The 21,864-nt window shown below is 39.5% G+C and overlaps 1 protein-coding gene across 4 annotated transcripts in view; it reads left to right on the forward strand.

Moving 5' to 3' along the window:
- Positions 1-21,864, forward strand: part of Dmxl2 (Dmx like 2) — a 123,421-nt gene that overhangs the window by 22,979 nt on the left and 78,578 nt on the right. For all 4 annotated transcript variants that reach the window (XM_075965877.1, XM_075965880.1, XM_075965879.1 and 1 more), the window contains exons 7-9: positions 13,587-13,765; positions 17,288-17,471; positions 20,423-20,597. In XM_075965877.1, coding sequence (XP_075821992.1) covers positions 13,587-13,765; positions 17,288-17,471; positions 20,423-20,597 — 538 coding nt within the window. The remainder of the gene's footprint in view (positions 1-13,586; positions 13,766-17,287; positions 17,472-20,422; positions 20,598-21,864) is intronic.

Raw genomic sequence — 21,864 nt, forward strand, 5'->3', positions numbered from 1 at the left:
TTTGATGATATTTAGCTCCTCCTAGGGTCACCTCCCATTCCATACTCACTCAATTTAATGTTCTTTTTTTTTTTTAACCCAGTGAGCCCAAAATTGGACATAGTGGCATTTGACTTTAATCCCAGTACTTGGGAGGCATAAGTAGGTAGATCTCTGTGAGTTCCAGGACAGCCAGGGCTACGTAGTGAGACTGTTTTGAGAAAATAACACCACCACAAGTCCTGTCAGTCCAGTTGTGCTGCTAATAAACTCTTGGATGTATAGCCATCTACTGGAGTATGGTCCACCTTAAAAATTAGTTTTTCTACTTAAAACTACCATGTAATTCTGTTTAAAAAGTAGAACTGAGCTGCACTGCATGGCATACTCCTGTAGTCCCAGCACTTGAGAGGTAGAGTGGGAGGAGAACAGTAGTGTGCAGGGTGGTGGCACATGTCTTAGTTCTGAGACAGGTGCAGGTGGAGACTAGACAGAGCTGCAGGCCAGACCCTGTCTATAAAAGGACAAGGAGAAAGCAGGCTTGCTGCTGCTGCATTCACAATGACATGCCACTGCCTGATTCTTCCCACTCCCCCTCCTCTATTCTGATTTCCTTCCTTCCTTTCCTGACAATATGTTGCTATGTGTATTAGTTGGGCTTCTCTAGAGGAACAGAACTGATTGAAAAATAATATAATGGGGATTTATTAGAGTGGCTTACAGACTGTGGTTTGAATAATCCATTATTTTATTTTAAAACTTAAAAAATTTAATCTTACAAGTAAGTCCTTAATTCATCTGCATATTGTTGTATACTAGTTACTGATGGATTCTTTTGCTCTTTTTCTACTCATCTGCCATGTCATTTCTGACATGTAGTTAGTAATGCTGCAATGAGAATCTTGCACATGTGTGTTAGGCATGAGTATGGGTTTTTCTTGTGTGTACACAGGAGTAGAATTGGCTGGGTCGTAGGTTACTTGAATCTTTAGCCTCCATAGACAGTGCCAGTTAGTTCTCCAAAGCTGCTGTTCCTAATTAATGTTCTCACCAACTTTTCCTTTGTTCTTGCCTAAACCAATATTATCAGACTTTTAGGTTTCCAAGTTTGGCTTTTGGATTTTGTTAAGAAAGATTTGTGCAGTTAGCTGTTATAACTTAGGTTGTGTCAAAATTTGGAAATTCAGAGGCTCTTGATTCACTGAGTGGTCTTAAGTGAACTCTAACCCCTAGAAGCCCATTGGGATATCTAGGTCTACTGGAAGGGATTGTATCTACCTGCCTTAGAAAGTAGCAATCAGTCTCTGTGGCTTCTTCCAAATCTAAAGTTCTGTTTAAACCTTCCAGGGTGTGCCCTTTAGTTGCTTGCTACGTAAACTCAGGTTTAAAATATACTAGAGTTTAGAATTTGATCATTATTTTCCTGATTTTAGAGTTTTTTCTCATTTTTTAATTAAAAAAATTACTTCTTATTTTGCATACCAACCCCAGTTTCCCCTCCCTCCCCTTCTCTTGCCCCATCCCCTTTTCTATTCCCTATCCACTCCTCAGAATTTGGTAAGGTCTTCCTTGAGAAGTCAACAAGTCTGGCATACCAACTTGAGAGCAGGATCAAGTCTCCCTTCCTTCCTTCTTTCCCGTATAGGCTGAGCAAGATATCCCACCATCGGGAATGGGCTCCCAAAAGCCAGTTCATGCACCTGGGATAGGTTCTGGTGCCACTGCCAGGGTCTCCCACAACAGATCAAGCCATGTAACTGTTACTCACATTCAGAGGGCTTAGTGTGGTTCCACACAGGTTCCCCAGCTGTCAATCCCTAGTCCCTGAGCTCCCACTAGCTCAGGTGAGCTGTCTCTGTGGTTTTCCTTATCATGTCTTTGACCCCCCCCCCGCCCCCCGCCTTGTTCATATGATCCCTCCTTCCTCTCTTCAGCTGAACTCCAGGAGCTCAGCCCAGTGCTTGACTGTGGGTCACTGTATCTGCTTCTATCAGTTACTGGATGTAGGTTCTATGACGATAATTAGGGTATTCACTAATTTATTCACTAATCTGATTAAAGGGGAAGGCCCTTTCAGGCATCCTTTCCACTATTGCTAGGAGTATTAACTGGGTCATCCTTGTGGACTCATGAGAATTTTTCTAACACCAGGTTTCTTCCTACCGCATAATGGCTCCTTCTATCAAGACACCTCCTTTGTTGCTCTCCTGCTTTGTTCCTCCCCCAACTCGGTCTTCTTGGTCCCTCATGTTCCCATTTCCCCATCCTCTCCCTCCTTCCCGCCCCCCCCCCAGTTTACCCAGGAGATTTTAACTATTTTTCCTACCTGGGACCTGATGTAGGATTCCCCTCTGTATGCTTGCTATGAATGCTATTGGTTAATAAAGAAGCTGCTTTGGACCTCTTGCAGCTCAGAATAGGGCAAGTCGGGTATTCCAAGCAGATAGAGGAGAGAGTAGGTGGAGTCAAAGAGAAGCCATCTAGCTGCTGCAGGAGACAGACGCCCTACACAAGATGGAACCTTACCATTAGGCCACAACCATGTGGTGGTACACAGATTAATAGAAATGGGTTAATTTAAGATATAAGAGCTAGCCAATAAGAAGCTGAGCTAATAGGCCAAGCAATGTTGTAATAATATAGTTTCTGTGTGATTATTTCGGATCTGGGCATCTGGGAAACAAACAAGCAGCCTCTGACTACAGGGACCCTCCATGTGTGTTCCTCTTAGGGTCTTCTTTTTTACCTAGCTTTTCTGGGGTTGTGAATTGTAGCTTGGTTATCCTTTGCTTTATATCCCATAACCACTTATGAGTGAGTACATACCCTGTTTATCTTTCTGGGCCTGGGTTACCTTACTCAGGATGTTTTTTTTTCTAGTTCCATCCATTTGCTTGCAAATTTCAAGAAGTCATTGTCGTTGTCCCGTCTCCCCCCCCCCCCCTGCTAAGTAGTACTCCATTGTGTAAATGTACCACATTTTCTTTATCCATTCTTTGGTTGATGAGCATCTAGGTTGTTTCTAGGTTCTGGCTATTACAAATAATGCTACTATGAACATAGTTGAGCAAATGGCCTTGTGACACGATTGAACGTCTTTTGGGTATATGCCCAAGAGTAGTATTGCCGAGTCTTGAAGTAGATTAATTCCCAATTTTCTGAGAAACCACCATAATGATTTCTAAAGTGGCTGTACAAGTTTGCACTCCTACCAGCAATGGAGGAGTTTCCCCTTATTCCAAATCTTATCCATCACAAGCTGTCTTCTTTGTTTTGACTTAGCCATTCTGATAGGTATAAGATGGTATTTCAGAGTTGTTTTGATTTATATTTCCCTGATGGCTGAGGATGTTGAGCAATTCCTTAAATGTCTTTTAGCTATTTGAGTTTCTTCTGTTGAGAATTCTGTTTAGATCTATATCCCATTTTTAAATTGGATTATTAATTTGGTATTTTGGCGTCTAGTTCTTGAGTTCTTTATATATTCTGGAGATCAACCCTCTGCCAGATGTGGGGTTGGTGAAGATCTTTTCCTATTCTGTAGGCTGCTGTTTTGTCTTATTGACCATATCCTTTGCTTTACAGAAGGTTCTCAGTTTTAGGAGGTCCCATTTATTGATTGATGTTCAGAGTCTGTGCTACTGGTGTTATATTTAGGAATTGATATCCTGTACCAATACATTCAAAGCTACTTCCTACTTTCTCTTCTATGAGATTCAGTGTAACTGGATTTATGTTGAGGTTTTTTATCTACTTGGACTTGAGCTTTCTGCATGGGGATAGATAGATCTATTTGCATTCTTCTACACGTTGCCATCCAGTTACACCATTGGTTGAAGATGCTTCCTTTTTTTCCATTGTACAATTTTGGCTTCTTTGTCAAAAATCAGGTGTTCATAGGTGTGTCAATTAGTATCAGGTCTTCAATTTGATTCCATTGATCCATGTGTTTGTTTTTATAAATACCCAAAATCAAGCTGGGCGTTGGTGGCACACTCCTTTAATCTCAGCACTCAGGAGGCAGAGGCAGCTGAATATCTGAGTTTGAGGCCAGCCTGGTCTACAGAGTGAGTTCTAGGACATCTAGGACTACACAGAGAAATCCTGTCTTGAAACCCCCCCCCCAATCTGATATTTAATGAAGAGGGGAAAATTGTACATTTATGGAGAGAAAAAGACTGTAAGCATTCCATAGACAGAAGTGTGCCCTTGGATCACTTTAGGTTCTGAGCCTTAGGGGCTTCTTGGCATTTCTTTCCCTTGGGCAACTGGCCATACAGTAGATACATTCACACCATGCCAGATAACAGCTTGCCTTTAGCATGAAAGGAGTTCCACTTCCATCCATTTCCTGCAAATCACACAATTTTATTTATTTTTTTAATGGTGGACTATTATAGGTGTTGGGGCATCTGCTCAGAGGTGAAAAGCATATATTGCTGTTGTAGAGGACCTGGATTTGGTTCCCAGTACCCACATGGTGGCTTCCAACTGCTTGCAACTCCAGTATCAGGGCATCCATTGACTACTTCTGGCCTCTGTGGGCTTCTGCATACAGGTGGTGCACATAAATTTATGCAGGCACACATATATACTTAAAATAATCTTAAAACAAAACCAACTGCTTCATGGCAGGTTATGTTAGCACATTTTTATACTCCTAGCACTTGGGAAGCTAAGGTGGAGGCAGGAGGATCATTAATTCAGGACAAACTGTGGCTATGTAGTGAGAACCCTGTCTCAAGCAGTGTACCCCCCCAATAAAAATTTACAAACAACCAAAACAAACAAGCCCACCACTATGTATATGTTTGACATTTTCTTTATCCACTTATCTGTTGACATACATATAAGCTGCCTCCAGACCTTGGTCAGTGTGAACAGTGCTGCAGCAAACACAGGTGTGCAGGTGTCTGTCCGTTTTATGCTGACTTAGATGCATTTGGTTATATGCTCAGGAGTTAGAGTTTCTTAAAGTTTTACTTTTTGCAATGAATTCCTTTGGAAATTTAGTGAAGTACCCCTTTTTTAACCTTCACAGTGTGGTGATTTTTAAAGCTGTAACATAGAATGTTTAACATTACAAAGGAAATAAGCCATTAAAACACAGCTTCAAAATATTTAAAGTATATTTGTGATAGTATACATGCTTTTAAATAAATGCATTTAATAACATTTAAAATATTGACAATTTGCATTTAATTGTGTTACGTGTAATTGAAGGTTCTGTGTCTTTTCAAGGCAAAAGCTTGGGCTTCCTAAGATCACTGAATTCACTCATGACTAGCTGAGTTAATCTCAAGTTGCAAACTATCCAGCTTTACTGTTTTGTAGTTCAGTAACTGCTTGGCACAGAGGCAGTTGCTCAAGAGTTGCAAGAACATAATAAGAAAACTACCACGTTGTCGACAGGAAGATTACAGTCATGTGCAGGTTAGCACTGTTTCCCATCACTAAGGATTTCTAAGTAAAATGTGTGGAAATGTTTTGAGATGTACAGCAGCTCTCATGTGATATGAGAATATTTGTGATCTTGGAGACAAAATCACATGGATTGCTAACACTGCTTTCCTTTGAAGCATTCCTTCAAAAAACAGTTGTGGAAATGGAGGAGTGATTTTCTTCTTCTTGGGTTTTACTTCTTTTGTGTCTCTAGAAGCACACATTGAGACGAGGATTCACATATATGTAGTTAATATGAGAGCCGACTTAGTCTCTTTACTGCTGCCGTGATAAACTACTCTGATATAGCAACTTTAGGGAAGAAGAAGGTTAGTTTGGGCTGCAGTTAGAGTTACAGGCCATCATAGTGATGCTATTACAGTGGCAGAAGCTTGCAATGACAGGTCATATTGTACCTTTTGTTAAGAAGCAGAGAGGAACAAATGCATGCTGCTTCTCAGCTCCCTTTCTTCATTTAATGTACTCTGGGATCCTAGCCAGGGAATATTTCTGCCCACAGTAGGCAGGTGTTGCACCTCACTTAATGCAGTCCAGTTACTCTTCCACAGGCATGCCCTGAAGCCCATCTCCCAGGTCATTCTAGAGATTGCCACCTTGACAGTTGGCAAGTCCTCACATGGGAAAGATCAGATAAAATACATTGCATTGAGGTAGATACTCGCGGAGCATGGCATTGTGCCCTTAAGTGTATTCACCGACTTAAGTCCCTGGGTACCCTGAGAGTCAGCCTTATTTTTGTATGTTGTATTCTGTATACATATTCTTCAAAATTATTTAAAATTTTTCATACAGTATATTTTGATCATATTTTTCCTCCTTCCTTAACTCTTTCCAGATCCTTTCTACCTCCTTGCCCACCCAAATTCATGTCTTAATAGATATTTTTTTAACACATCAGTAATTGACTGAGGACTAGCAAGGATAGAGTATTGCTTCTTAGCACTTGGCCAACTGCAGGGAAACTTCAGAAATAGAGATATGGATGTTTTCAGTTGAAACTGACATACCCGAGTGCTAAGGCCTGATGTGTACAGGTGCTAGGTCAATAGCCAAATTACATTGAGTTTTGTCTGTTTGATCTTTGGGTAAGAGTGCCTCAGGCTAAGCTCCCCTGGTCTAGAAGTTGGGCATTTTACATTTGTATTTGACATTTGGTAATTTTCATGATTTTTTGTGAATGGCTAGACTATAGTGGAATATTATTTTAAGATGTGTTACATTTGTTTATGCTGCCGAACATTTTTTTAATGATGCAATGATTTGTTGCATTCTTTTATGTTACATTTCCTCATTTTATTGTAGCTGTCAGGAAAATGGCTTAGAGTTCATTTCAGTAAGCAGGATAACAGAGAACTGCTTAGTCTCAGTGTTTCCCTGTCCTCGTGGAACTGAGAAAAGTGTTTTTTTACTCATTGTCTACATGGGTTTTTTTTCTTCATTTTCAGTTGAGTTCACTCACCAGCACCTCCCTAATTGTCATCAGAGACTTCCTGTTGCTGAATCCTGTGGTTAATTCTTACTTAACCTATAAGCATGAATCAGCACAATTAGTTACTTCTTTTTTTAAAGCCTTACTTTTAAAAGAGTGCTTTGAATTTACAAGAAAACTGAGGAGCCGGGCGGTGGTGGCGCACGCCTTTAATCCCAGCACTCGGGAGGCAGAGACAGGCAGATCTCTGTGAGTTTGAGACCAGCCTGGTCTACAAGAGCTAGTTCCAGGACAGGCTCCAAAACTACAGAGAAACCCTGTCTCGAAAAACAAAAAAAAAAAAAAAAAAAGAAAACTGAGGAAAGTACAGAAAAATCTCAGATTCGCCCCTCTCAGCATGCACATCTTCCCCTACTGTCCACATTCTCCTACAGAGTGGGACGTTTATTTCAGTTGATGAACTTGCACCGCAGCTGTTGGCACCCACAGTTAGGGCTTTATCTTAGGACTCACTCTGTGTCTTTGCAGTGGGTCTGATAAGTTTATAGCACATGAATCTACATTGTAGTATTGTGCATTGTCTTCACTGCCTTAGAAGTACTGTCCTCTGTCTGTAATTCTGATTGGCCTTTAGAGTTTTTATATTTTATTTCTGCAACTTTGAGGGGCATTTTTTTTTGAGACAAGGTCCCATGGATCTCAAGTTGATTTCCTGTGTAGCTGAGGATGGTTTTCTAGTCCTTTTGCCTCTCTCTCAAGAGTACCTAGGTTCATTTTGTGGACCGTTCCTCTAACTTTGCTCGTTCTCTTAGTTTTCAGATGCTATCTTTTAGATGCTGATGAGAAGTTTCTGTCTATCCTGCCAAACTCCCTTGATCCCTTCATCTGCACCCATGTTATTATCCTTGTGACTCTCCTTTAAGATATATTCATAGTCTACTCACTAGATTTTTAAAGCTACAGTGAGCCCACCCAGATAAATCTTGTGCTCTTCTTGATTGCCTCCATCAGGTCATCCTGAGCTACATAGTGAGACCCTGTCTCAACACTCCCTGGTATTAAGAAAAAGAAAGAAAGAAAAAAATACATAATGATATCAGATTATTTGTAAGCTTTCCTTTTCATTCTGAAAAGCCAGAGGCTTTCTTTATAATGGCCCACATACAACTGTACTATTTAGGTCCAGTGATCATTCCTACAGTCACATTTCCTGTTATTTCATCCCTTGTAGACCAGACTCCAGCTTCATTGTTCATCCACAGGTTAGACATCTGCACACATAGCGTTGCTGTACTTGTGCTCTCAGCTTTGTATTCCCAGATGTTTACATGGCTTTTCCCTTTTACTTGTGATGTCACTTTCTCAGCAAGGTTTCTTTAAGCAACCCTTTATAAGTAGTACCCCACCTTCCAATATATTCTTCGTTCCCTTTGTCTGCCTTAATTTTGTCCATAATATTTATCATTAAGAGTCTTTATTTGCTTTCTTTTACTGTGTAACAAATCACTACACATGCAGCAGCTACCGCCACACATTATTATCTCATCTCTTTGGATTAGGAATCTTGGCGTGGGATGGCTGGGTGCTCTGATGAGGGGTGTGAATGGCTCTGGGTTCTCACCTGGAGGCCTAACTAGGGAGAATCAGCTTCCAGGCTCACACCGGTAGCCAGTAGGCAGACTTGATTTCTTTGCAGGTGCCTGACTGAAGGGATAGCTTTCTTCTGGCTTTTGGATGAGGTCACCCCCAGATCCTCAGGCTGCCCAAAGCCCTTTGCCAGATGGGCATCTTCTCTCTCCACTCCCAAATAGTCAAAATATCCAAACAATTCTCTAAGTGGCAAGGAGGTGGTCAGAGGAAACGAGCAGTCACGGCAGTCACGGCTGAACAAATGATACAGCCAGAGCAGTACACTGGGAGGAAAAGTGATACAGCCAGAGCAGTACACTGGGAGGAAAAGTGATACAGCCAGAGCAGTACACTGGGAGGAAAAGTGATACAGCCAGAGCAGTACACTGGGAGGAAAAGTGATACCTCCAGAGCAGTACACTGGGAGGAAAAGTGATACAGCCAGAGCAGTACACTGGGAGGAAAAATGCCGAAACTAGATTGAAGAAACAAAATCTTGGAGAGTTTGACAAGCTTGTTTAGTCGCTTAAGAATAATAAAAAGGTATTATTTTCTGTATAGGACATAGAGATTCATAGAGAATTAAAAATAACAATTCAAAAGGATGAGTTAAGCTGGGTCGTGGTGGCGCACGCCTTTAATCCCAGCACTCAGGAGGCAGAGGCAGGTGAATCCCTGTGAGTTCGAGGCCAGCTTGGCCTACAAGAGCTAGTTCCAGGAAAGCTAGGACTGTTACACAGGGAAACCCTGTCTCGAAAAACCAAAAAAAAAAAAAAAAAAAAAAAAAAAGAAAGAAAAAAGGATGAGTTAATAAAGGAAAATCATAGAAAAAATAATTTGAAAAATAGTATAATTCAGATTTTTCTTAAATTTACTTATTTTTGAGTGTATATTGGGGTTGGTTGGGGAGCTCATGTGTGTGCCAGTGTATGCAGAGGACAAGTTTTTGGAATTGATTATCTACTTCTGTCATGTGAGTCCTAAGAATAGAACTCATCGAGATCCACTTGCCTCAGCCTCCCAAGGGCTGAAATTAAAGGTGCTTGACACCATACCTGGCAGAAAGTTGGCTTCTTGATAAGTCTGTGTATGGAGATAATCAAATGTAATGATTACTGCTTCTGAAATATTAAAATTGTATAGCAGATGAATCAAGAATGGTACATTTGAGTTGGGGTGTCACTCAGTGGCAGAGCACTTTGTTGAGTGTGTGTAGGCTTCTGAGTCCTGTAGGGTGTTTTTTTTTTAAGTTAATTAATTGTGTAGACCAGTTGGCCTTTAACTCTCAAATATCTCTTTGCCTCTACTTCTTGAGTGCTGAGATTAAAGTTGTATATGACCATTCCTGGTGATACGCTTTTATTTTTTTTACCTTTTTTGGTTTTTCAAGACAGTTTCTTGGTAGCTTTGGAGCCTGTCCTGGAACTAGCTCTGTAGACCATGCTGGCCTCGTACTTATATGTTCACCGGCCTCTGCCTCCCGAGAGCTGGGATTAAAGGTGTGCACCACCACCACCCAGCATTCGTTTTTATTTTTTGAGACAAGGTCTGACGTAGCTCAGACAGGCCTCAAACTCATGCGTAACTGAGGATGACCTTGATTCCTGGTCCCTCCACCTCCACATAGACCTGGGTCTATGCCACCATACCAGGTTGGGTATACAGTCTTTTGACAGAGTTATTGGCACTGTATTTTACTTATGGCATTGGGCACTGAACCTAGGACTTTGTACATGCAAGGTAATCCTACCACTGAAGTACATCCTCAGCCCTTTCCCCATTTAAAGATATTTTTGAGATTCAGAGAGATGGCTCGGCAGGTAAGGGCATTTGCCATCAAGACGGACAACTTGAATTTGATTCCTGGGACCTATGTGGATGAAGGAGAAAACGAACTTCCATAAGTTGTTCTTTGTTCTCCACTTGCTTGCTATGGTGTATATGTGTGCCCACTCACAGGCACACTTGAACACATACACACACAAATAAATGATAAGATGTAATAAAAAAATTTAAAAAATTGTCTTGAGACAAGGTCTTAGTTGCTAAAGCTGGGGTTGAACTTCTGATCTTCCAGCCTTATCTTTGCCTGTAGCTGGGGTGACATGGTCATGCCTCTAGGCTTTCCCACTTATCACTGTACGGTTTGCTAAAAACCTGTGTATGATAATCAGATTCATTATTGGAATATCTTTTTGAATTCTCATCATTAATGAATCTGAAAGATGCTTTTGTCCTTTGTGTAAGAATAATTCACAAGACTAAAGCTCCTCAAGGTTCTCCACTTTGGTTATATATTCAAAAACAAAATATCTCTGTCTTTGAATTTTTATTGTACACAGCCTTAGCAGATTGCTGAGACTTTTTCTTGTTTAATCATATTTCAGTTCTCCAGAGAACTGTTAATTATTCTTATGGAATGATAAAATTATTTTATTGGTAAATATCCTTTGAAGGTTAGTTAGCAAATGTGTCAGAATTTAAAAAGATTATTCCTCAGGTTTTTGAAAAGATGAAGTATTAATTAAGATTCTCTTGAGAAAAAGAACAGAAATTGACTTTGGAAGGCTGGGCAGTTTTTGTCCCTGCTGCCCGTCTGTTCTGTTGGTAAAGCTGGGTTTCTGTGCTCGATGAAAGGATGGGGTTCAAGGGTGCCCCAGAGAAGAGAGCACTTCCTACTCCTCTGCAGCACATGCTGACAGGACTCAGATCATCTCTCATGGGGCTCCCATCCAATTACTTTCCAGATTTTGAATATTATTGGATACTTTTGCTTATAATCCATTTCTTATAAATGTGGAATTAAATTTTTCTTGGGCTTAAAGGTATTTGGAATTTTTATCTGAACTTAAATAAAATCTTATTTATTCATGAGCCATTTCTACTCATAAGGTACTTGATTAGATCTTTCCTTTTTTAACAGTCTCTTAGTATGTAATCCAAGCTAGTCTAGTCTTGAGACAGGTGTGTCCCAAGAGCTTGCTGACCAGCCATACAAGCCAGAATGGTGGGCTTCTCATTTAATGAGAGACCTGCTTCAAGGTGGTAAAGTACAGAAGGATAGAGGAAGGTACCTGAGTCCTTTGGGGTCCTCTTCTGCCTCCACGTGTCTGTACATAGGTGCATGCACATGCATACTCAGTGTGGATTTAACACACACACACACACACTCAAACCCACCCACGCACACACGCACAAACACTTGACAAAATAAGTGCTGTTGTCATACCTGCAAGTACTATAAGAATGGAAATGATTTTTACAATTTTATTTATTTACTGCTTGTTTTATGTTTTTTTGTTGTTGGTGGTGGGTTTTTGTTTGTTTAGTTTGTTTTTTGTTTTTTGTGTTTTTTTTCCTTTTGAGACAGGGTTTCTCTGTGTTGTTGCTCTGTAGATCAAACTGGTGTCGAAATCACAGTTATTCACCTGCCTTTGCCTCCTGAATGAGTGATGGGGTTAAAAGTATACCACCATCACTTGGCTTGTTTTGTGATGCTTTTACATTGTTATTTTTTAAAAGTTTTTAAGATTTATTTTATTTATTTTTTATTTTTTAACTATAAACTGATTGGCCCATTAGCTCAGGCTTCTTACTAACTCTCTCTCTCTTTTGGTTTTTTGAGACAGGGTTTCTCTGTAGCTTTGAAGCCTGTCCTGGAACTAGGTCTTGTAGACCAGGCTGGCCTCGAACTCACAGAGATCCACCTGCCTCTGCCTCCCAAGTGTTGGGATTAAAGGTGTGCGCCACCACCGCCCTGCTCTTACTAACTCTTATAACTTATATTAGCCCATTATTCTTGTCTATGTTAGTGACATGGCTCAGTACCTTTTTCAGTGAGGCAGTCAAATTTTGCTTCTTCTGTGGCTGGCCCAGGAATGCAGACCAAGCTTTTCTCTTCAAGATTTATTTTATTTTATGAGTTTTTTTGTCTGAATGTATATATTTGCACCCCTTGCATGCCTGGTGCCCATAGAGGTCAGAAGAAGGTATTGGATCCCTTAAAACTGGAGTTACAGATGGTTGTGAACTGCCATGTGGGTGCTGGGAATTGAACTCAGGCCCCCTGTAAGAGCAACAAGTGCTCTTAACTGCTGGACCAACTCTCCAGCCCTTGTCTTTAATCTTTAATTTTTTCTTTATTTTTTCTTTTATTTGTGTGCGCGTTTTAAAGAGTTGTAAAAAGGAAAGTAAAGAAAAACATTAAGTAAAGAAAGTATATTATAAAGAAAACACTTTGTGTTTACAAAGAATAATCTTAGCCATATACCTATGTGATTTATGAAGCTTGCTTGTTTACTGTCATCTATTTGTCCCTGTAGAAAAGATTTGCTGATTTTTAATTTAGAGTAGGAAATAATCTGTATTTAAGATGAGTTTTGGGCTGGAGAGATGGCTCAGTAGTTAAGAGCTTTGCTTCTTCTTCCAAAGGTCCTGAGTTCAATTTCCAGCAACCACATGGTGGCTCACAACCATCTGTAATGAGATTTGGTGCCCTCTTCTGCCTGCAGGGATACATGCAGGCAGAATGCCGTATACATAATAAATAAATTAAATTAAAAAAAAAAGATGAGTTTCACCCTTGCAGATACTTTAAAACAGGAAAGAATGTCAGTGACTGATAGATAATTCATCATCTTTTTTATCCTTCCTTATGTCCAATGGACTAGTTTCTGCCCTCCAGGCATCTGCAGATCTTAATTTAGCATTGGTCTCTGCTTGAAAAATGCCAGTACACACGGAAGACTGATGAGGAATAAGTCCCCCTCCCTTTTTTCTTTTGTTTTTTTGAAACAGCGGTTCTCTGTAGCTTTGGAGCCTGTTCTGGAACTAGCTCTTGTAGACCAGGATGGCCTTGAATTCATAGAGATTCTCTGAATCTGCCTCCCGAGTGCTGGGATTAAAGGCATGTGTGACCACCCCTGGCCATTTATTTTTTAAAGTAATAGAATATTATTTTAGTTTTTGTTTTGTAATATGTTGTTTACATATTGTGTTTTAAAGATTTTCTTGTTTTAGAACTCACACTACCACATTTTGAATTGTATATGTACAAATTAGTTTTACATGGCTCTGTCTTTTGCAGGATGACTGTCTTCTGAAAGTATGGTACCCTATGACTGGCTGGAAGTCTTCAATCATACCTCAGGATCACCATGAAGTGAAAAGGAGACAGGCATCTACTCAGTTTTCCTTTGTTTACTTGGCACATCCTCGAGCAGTGACAGGTTTCTCATGGCGTAAAACTAGCAAGTATATGCCCAGGTTGGATACATGTTTCATAAAACACTAACTTGTATTTTTTATGTTTGTAGGATAGTGAAAATGCAATCTTCACTGTACTGGTATGTAGTGATTAACAGTATAGACTGAAATGAAGCTGTCTGGATTCAGGGTCTACTGCTGTGAGCTTGTGAATAGATTTCTTCAGTTCTTTCTCAGTTTTTCACTGTTGAATGAGGGTAGTAATAATACCATCTCAGAGAGCAGTAAGGCAGATATGATGTTTGCCCAGGCAACATTAACTGTTATTGTGAGTAGTAATATTAGTGGTAGAAGATTCTGAAAAGGATATTTTTGCTAGTAAATTGGAAAGTACACATTGAGGAAAAGGAACAAACTCATTAATAAAGTGCATGGTTGTGAGATTATGATATATAGTGAATAAACTGGGTAGGTTGCGCCTTTCTGATGCTAGGGTTACCCGTAGGACCTTCTCAGAGCTTTTAGCAAAGGGTTTTGTTGACATAAATAGCCCACTTTTCTTAATGTCCATATTGCATGCATGTGTATTTGTGTGTGTGTTGAGATGGTGTCGTGCTAACTAGAGCTAGAACATATGTGGCTGAAGTATTTATTGTTTTGATTAATTAGTCACTTTTTTATAACTGTGAAGCACTGGTTCTGAGACTTCCCAAATATTTTAAAATCTGCAGATGCTCAAGTCCTTTATATAAAATGGTACATTATTTACATGTAACCTCCACATATCTTCCCATGTACTTCTCTGGGTTATTTACAATAATTCTTTTTTAAATTGCTTTATAAATAATACCATTCAAAATTTCCACTTCCTCCTCTCCTCCCATTTCCCTCCCGCTCCCCCTCTCACTCTCCCTCCCTCCCCCTCCAGTCCTAAGAGAGGGCAGGATACCCTGCCCTGTGGGAAGTCCAAGGCCCTCCCCCCTTCATCCAGGCCTAGAAAGGTATGCTTCTAAGTAGACTAGGATCCCAAACAGCCAGTACATGCAGTAGAGACAAATCCCAGTGCCATTATCATTGGCTTCTCAGTCAGCCCCAATTGTCAGCCACATTCAGAGGGTCCAGTTTGATCACATGCTCACTCAGTCCCAGTCCAGCTGGCTTTGGTGAGCTCCCATTAGATCAGGCACACTATCTCAGTGGGTGGACCAACCCCTCGTGGTCCTGACTTCCTTGCTCATATTCTCCTTCCTTCTTCTCTTCAACTGGACCTTGGGAGCTCAGTCCATTGCTCCGATGTAGGTCTCTGTCTCTATCTGCTTATGTCGCTGGACGAAGGTTCTATGGTAATATAGTCATCAGTCTGACTACGGGACAAGGCCAGTTCAGGCACCCTCTCCTCCACTGCCCAGGGTCCTCGCTGGGGACATCCCCGTGGACACCTGGGAACCCCTCTGGAGCCACGCCTCTTGCCAACCCCAAAATGGCTCCCTTAATTAAGATATCTTCTTCTCTGCTTCCATATCTGTCCTTCCTCCATCTTAACCATCCCACTCCCCCAAGCTCTCCCCAGCCCTCCCCTTCTCTCTTCTTTCTCCCCTTCTCCTTTTCCCCCTACCCCTACAATAACTCTTATAGCATAGATGCTTTGTAATTTCTTTTTTCTTTTACTTTTATTGGTAGAGGAAAATATCACGAAAAAGCCTGTAAGTTTTCAGTGTAGATGCATTTTTTTCCAAAAAATATTTTTAATATGCAGTTGGCTGAGTCCTCAGTTTTGGAACCATCTGTTTGGAAGTTTAATTATGTAAAATTTCCCTCATTGTTATGATATCTCTTAAAGCTATTCAAAAGATTAAATAAACTGCAAACAGCACATACAGGCAATTTCCATATTGTATGTAAAAATTGAAGAGCACAGTTGGCTGCTAAGAAGCTTGCTTAGGAGGGCTTATTCATTTGCTAAAAGTATCTCAGAGCAGTTTATACATGACAGAAACTGCACATTATATGGAGATAACATGGGGAACTCATCTGTCTTTTGAGTCCAAATGAAAGGTTTATTTGATTCATTCAAAAGTTACTGAATCCTGAATTCTAGATGCCAAAGACTGAAGTCCACAGCCTTGCTAAAGGAGCATCTCATTTTGAACCTTTGTTTTATTTAATGCCCTCTGTACAAATATGTGGTAGTTACAATAACTAATAAGACAGCTTACATTTACATTTAAAAAGGTTTGTTTTAAGTTATTTACATCTATTATAAACATTTGAGAAATAATTTTTAAACTTTTGACTAAGTTGGATTCTGTGTAAGTAGTTTTTTAAAGTACTTAGTTATTAATATTTTTTATTTTATGTGTGTGTGTATTTTGCCTGTACACATGTCTGTACATCACATGGCTTGGAGAGGCCAAAGAGCGTGTCAGATCCCCTCGAATTGGAGTTACAAATAGTTTTGAGCCATTATTTGGGTGTTGGGACTGAACCTTGGTCTGTGGAAGTACTGCTGCAAGTGCCCTTTGCCATTAAGACATTTTTTTTCGGTCCCAAAATGTATTTATTTTTTATGTGTATATATGTTTGCCTAAATGTGTGTATGTACACCACACCCTGCCAGAAGACATTGGAACTCCTGGAACCAGGGTTATGGGTGGTTGTGAACTGCCATGTGGGTGCTGGGATTGAATGCTGGTCTGCTTTTACTAGAAGCAAGGACTCTTTAACGGCTGAGTAATCTTTCCAGCTCCATAAGCAATTTTTTTTTTTGAGATGGGTTTCCCAGTAGTCCTGGAACTAGCTCTGTAGACCAGGCTGGCCTTAAACTCACAGAGATCCGCCTGCCTCTGCCTCCTGAGTGCTGGGATTAAAGGCGTGCGCCATCACCGCCCCGACTTACATAAGTAGTTTTTATAAAGAGGCTATAATTTAGTTTGTAGAGCATTTGCCTGCTGTGCCCAAGGTCCTGGATCTAGCCCAAACAGAAACAGACATCCAGACAGACACACACAACACATGCATGCACGTGCACAAGTCGGGGGAGGGCAGAACAAGGATGGGAAGAGGATTTCTTTGTTCTTTTATAATAAGCATTTAATGTATTCATGGCATTTGATGTTACACCTTTAAGTTAATAACTTTGATTGACAGTTTGTAATGATAGCCTTCTTACAGTTGCATTAAGAAGGGGCTTATTTGTTTGCCTATTTATGACTTTGAATTGTCAGGATGTCAGAAATGGAACTACTGCCATAAACTAAATAGCTATATTTAGTGACTTTTATTATGAGCCCTCTCTAACTTAGAGCAGTTAGGTTTTCTTCTATTTGTTTAGAAGATGCTAATGTTCTCTAGAGCCTTGTTTTCTTTAGCATTTGTATAGTCAAGCAGAAATTGCTACAGCAATTGTCAAGGCCATTTCCCAGTTCTTACAGTGTCTTTGGAAACAACTTGAAGCCCTTCAAGTTACTTTTTTCATATAGTGTTTTATATTAATATAGTCGTAGACATGAATAGCCAATATTACAGCTTTTAGTCCATGAATGACATTGATGCTCAGCGTTATATGTTTCTCTTTGCTGTTAGGGGTTCTGTCTGTAATGTCTTACTGACATCATGCCATGATGGTGTGTGTCGGCTCTGGGCAGAAACGCTGTTACCAGAAGACTGTCTTTTGGGTGAGCAGATTTGTGAGACCACTACCTCCAGCGTCGCCAGCAACCTTTCTCATGCTGGAAAACACAAAGACAGAATCCAACATGCTCTTGAGGTATTATAATATGTAAAGTGATAAAAACATTTTGAAAATTTGTTTTGCTGAGTATGGTATACATGAACATGTGGTGAAGTTAATAGTGAATTTTTACTTTATGCTTGTGGGATTACTCAGTGTGTGCTGTTATGAAGCTGTACATAGTTAGTGATGATTTTAGGCATCTAGTCTAGATAAGTAACAAATCTGATGTTTCCATATAGTTAGTGATGATTTTAGGCATCTAGTCTAGATAAGTAACAAATGTGATGTTTCCATATAGTTAGTGATGATTTTAGGCATCTAGTCTAGATAAGTAACAAATGTGATGTTTCCATATAGTTAGTGATGATTTTAGGCATCTAGTCTAGATAAGTAACAAATCTGATGTTTCCATTTTGCAGGTCAAATGTCAATCTGGAGGAGTACTTAGCTTTAACTAGTAAAATATGTAAAAGTCATTGAAATTAATTCTAAATGCTTTGTTTTTATTTCATTTTTGTTCCTTAGGAATAATGATGAATATTTATTAAGATGTTAGGCAGAGAAGCTCTATGTGGTAGACCTGGATTTTGTGTTGCGTGCCTGTAATTCCACCACCTGAGAGGCAGAGGCAGGATTGAAAATTTAATGCCAGAGTAAGACTGTCTGAAAAATAAAAAACAAAACCCAACTGTATAACAAGAACAAAAAGCAGCTTACAGAAAATATGCTGGACTACATGAGATTCTGTCTCAGAATAGAATATATATATATAAAAGGAACAGAATAGAAGTAAAAAATAAGATAAAGAACAAAATCTTTATGAGAAATTGCTTATTATATTAACTAATGTGCAAAAGGAATGAATGAAGCATACATAGCATTCAAAGACATTTTATATAGTAAATATGCTTACAACTGTTTTTATTGTACAAGAAAGCCACCCTTATTCTAAATATTTATTTACTTAATATCTTATGTGTATGAGTGTTTTGCCTGCATGAATGTATGTGAATGTCTGGTACCCTTGTGGAGATTCAGAAGAGGAAGTTCTCAGATCTGCTGAAACTGGAGTCAGATGATTGTGAGCCAACATGTGGGTGCTGGGAATTGAATCTGGATCCTCTGGAAGAGCAGATAGTACTCTTTAACTGTTGAGCCATCTCTCCAGCCCAAGATGGCTTAATCTAAAACTATGTTAAGAAAGGGGGGGGGGGAAATAATAGAATTTATAATCCAACTTTTACAGTCATGTATATATGTATAAATTTTCTTTGTATGATTAAGATCATATTGCATGGCATATTTCATAGCTTGTTTTCTGCACGCTACACACATCACTTTCATTATGAGTTATGCTTGTGTGTTATGTAGTTTAATGGCTGCGAACATGGTACTCTGAATTTATGTGAAACAGGCAGGCTCTAGTAACTAAGTTTATTGTTTATGATTGGGAACTAATCATACTTTTTAAAAAAAATGGCCAAAACTTAAATGAATTTAAAGCAAGTCAGAATAGTTCTGTTTTGGTTTTATATAGAAATTTAATGGGAGAAAGTATTGAAATATTAGCTAGTGCTTACTAGTATATATTTATATAGCATGTTTTATCTTAAAATTATACATAAGCATCTGATGACCGTCTTTGTGCCCTCTATGATGCTTCATACATTTCTTTTTAGTAAAACATATGGCAGTGATTTGACAAGCTTTTGCTATCTTTTAACAATCTTATTAATAATGTTTAAATATTTTTTTAGAAGATAAGGCCTAATCTTAAGTGTACCATGTAGAATTTTGTTGTGTAGGTACATTTTAACTTAAATTCTGTTGGTCAGCACTCAGGCGACACTTTAGTGGTTAAACTTGGCTAGCACACTGTTTTGTATTTCCAGTATCATGTATGAAACTCCTCACCGTGAGGTTTATGTGAGGTTTAGGAACATACTTTGTTCCTAGGAGAGAAATAAATAGTAATATGTCTTTATTGAATGTCAAGTATCTATTTTAAAAAATTGATAGGCAGTTTGGGCGAGAAGGTCTAAGCATTCAGCAACTCTGCGGCAGGGAGACTAGAGAACATACCCTGAAATGGTACTGTTTTCTGCAAGGAAAGGATAATAGTTGGAAAACTGAGAAGGAGGATCAACTACATTATTTTAGTAGAAAAGAATCGGCAGCATGCTGTTGCTTTCTTACTATGAGAACAAAGGAAAAGAATGGGAAGTTTTATAAAGTGTGGTTTTGAGGGTAGGGTAAGTTACAGCCTAAGAAGTGGGGTTGTGTGATGAAGAAGTTACGCTAAGAATGATTGTGGCCCCACATCCAAAATGGAACATGTGAGTAGGTATGTTGTGAAGAGTTTTGACTTTATAGCTGCAACTTAATTTAAATCCCACATGCCAGGGGCTTGGGAGATAGAGAGTTCAGTGCCAGATCACTGACTTTGAAGTGTATTGCACTGGACTCTGTCTCTAGCAAGTAGTGGGCATAGCCTACCACTGCAATAAGGGCATTCCTGTCTGCTCTAAGTGACTCCCATTCTGCTTTGTGTCCTGTTTTCCTATTTATAGTGGGGATAATACATTTGTAGTTTAAGTCAATATCTAATTCTATGTGAGTTTTAGCAGGCATTGCCCCTCCTGGTAAAGGGATTCAGGGACTTTGTGTTCTTCTGAGTAGTAAGTCCCATTTCAGTACAGGGTACTCTTAAGCACCCCCACCTTCCCGTGCCACGGAAATAGTCTTTGTTAACCAGGAGCCGTTACTCATGGTTTATGCGCACGAGTAAGTACTTTTCAGCAACTACTTTTTGCCTTAAACACTACAAATTTTTAAGAATTGTGGAGCATATATCCAAAATTATTTTCTTGTAATTAAGAAAGCATATTTTAAAATCATCAGTTCCATGGGGGCCAGCTCTTAAAATTCTGAGTAGTGGAAAGTCTTTGGTTCACATTGGTTAGGTCATTACTCTTCTGTTCTAGACAATACACCATTTGAAGAATTTAAGGAAAGGACAAAGGAGATCTTCTGTTCTTGTAACTCATACCGAGTTGATGCCTGACAAGACTGCAACCCATGAAGTCCAGAGACACATTTCTCACCATGCCAATGCCCTGTGTCATTTTCACATTGCAGCAAGCATCAATCCTGCCACAGGTAACGAAGAAGAAGAGTTATTTTTTATAAATATATTGAAATAAGATAAATATATTGAAACATAGTTTATTTTGTAACCTGGTTTTATTTTATGTTGTCCTTTAAAATACTTCTTGGAGTGGGAATATAACAAAAGGTAGTCTTTCTTTAGTTGGGTCTATATGATTTTTTTCCTTTTATTTTTTTCAAGACTGGGTTTCTTTGTGTAACAGTCCTGGCTGTCCTGGGTCTCACTTTGTAGATCAGGCTAACATCGAACTCACTAAGATTTACCTGCCTCTGCCTCCCAAATGCTGGAATTAAAAGTGAGCCACCACCGCTAGATAAGGTCTATGTGATTTTTTATTGGGTAATTTCCATAAGTATTTTTGAACATCTTTGTCTACAAAGGGTTCCAAGGAAATTAGAGCTTTACTTGAGCCTAGGAACACAAATGGTGATAGCTTGGGTAATTAGCATACGCTCTATTTAATAGTTCATACCTCAGTGTAGTTTATTTTCTATATGCTTTCTACCTATGCTTAGGTAGAAAGATATTTTTCTTTAGCCCTGGTATCTTCTTTTAGTCTGTCCTCTTATCTAGGCTAAGAATTAATAGAAGCAGGTTTTAAGTTGGCAGAAGCATATTTGAGAGCTTCTATTTAAGGGCATCATGTTTTATTTGGTCTAAAATATATATAGAAAGGCTGTAAATTTCTTACTTCATTGCCGATAGAACTGTATTTATATAAATACAGCTCTACTTATCAGCTGGAGGTCTGTTGCTTTAGGGTAAAAGGGATTATTATTATTATTAAACTATTTAGTTTACAGTATGGCCCCAGGCCCCCATTCTCCCCTTTCAGTCCCTCTCTCCCATCCCTCCCACCCCCCAATCCCTTCTTCTACCTTCTCCATCCAGGAAAGGGCAGATTTCTTATGAGAATCAACAAAACATGGCATATCAAGTTGCAGTAAGACTAGGCACCTCCCCATGTGTATTAAGGCTGAGCAAGGTGACCCAGTGTCAGGAGTAGGATCCAAAAAGCCAGTTAAAGAGTCAGAGACAGCTCCTGTTCCCGCTGTTAGGAATAAGAGGACCAGGCTACACAACTGTAATATAAATGTACAGGGCCTAGATCTGTCTCATGTAGACCCCCTGGCTGTCGATTCAGTCTCTGTGAGCCCCCATGAACGTAGGTGAGTTGATTCTGTGAGCCTTCCCGCTGTGTCCTTGACGCCCCCCCTTGCCTCCTACCATCCTTTCTCCTCCTCTTCCACAGAATTC

Source organism: Microtus pennsylvanicus, chromosome 3 (assembly GCF_037038515.1).
Source record: "Microtus pennsylvanicus isolate mMicPen1 chromosome 3, mMicPen1.hap1, whole genome shotgun sequence".
In the NCBI taxonomy this organism is placed as follows: Eukaryota; Metazoa; Chordata; class Mammalia; order Rodentia; family Cricetidae; genus Microtus; species Microtus pennsylvanicus.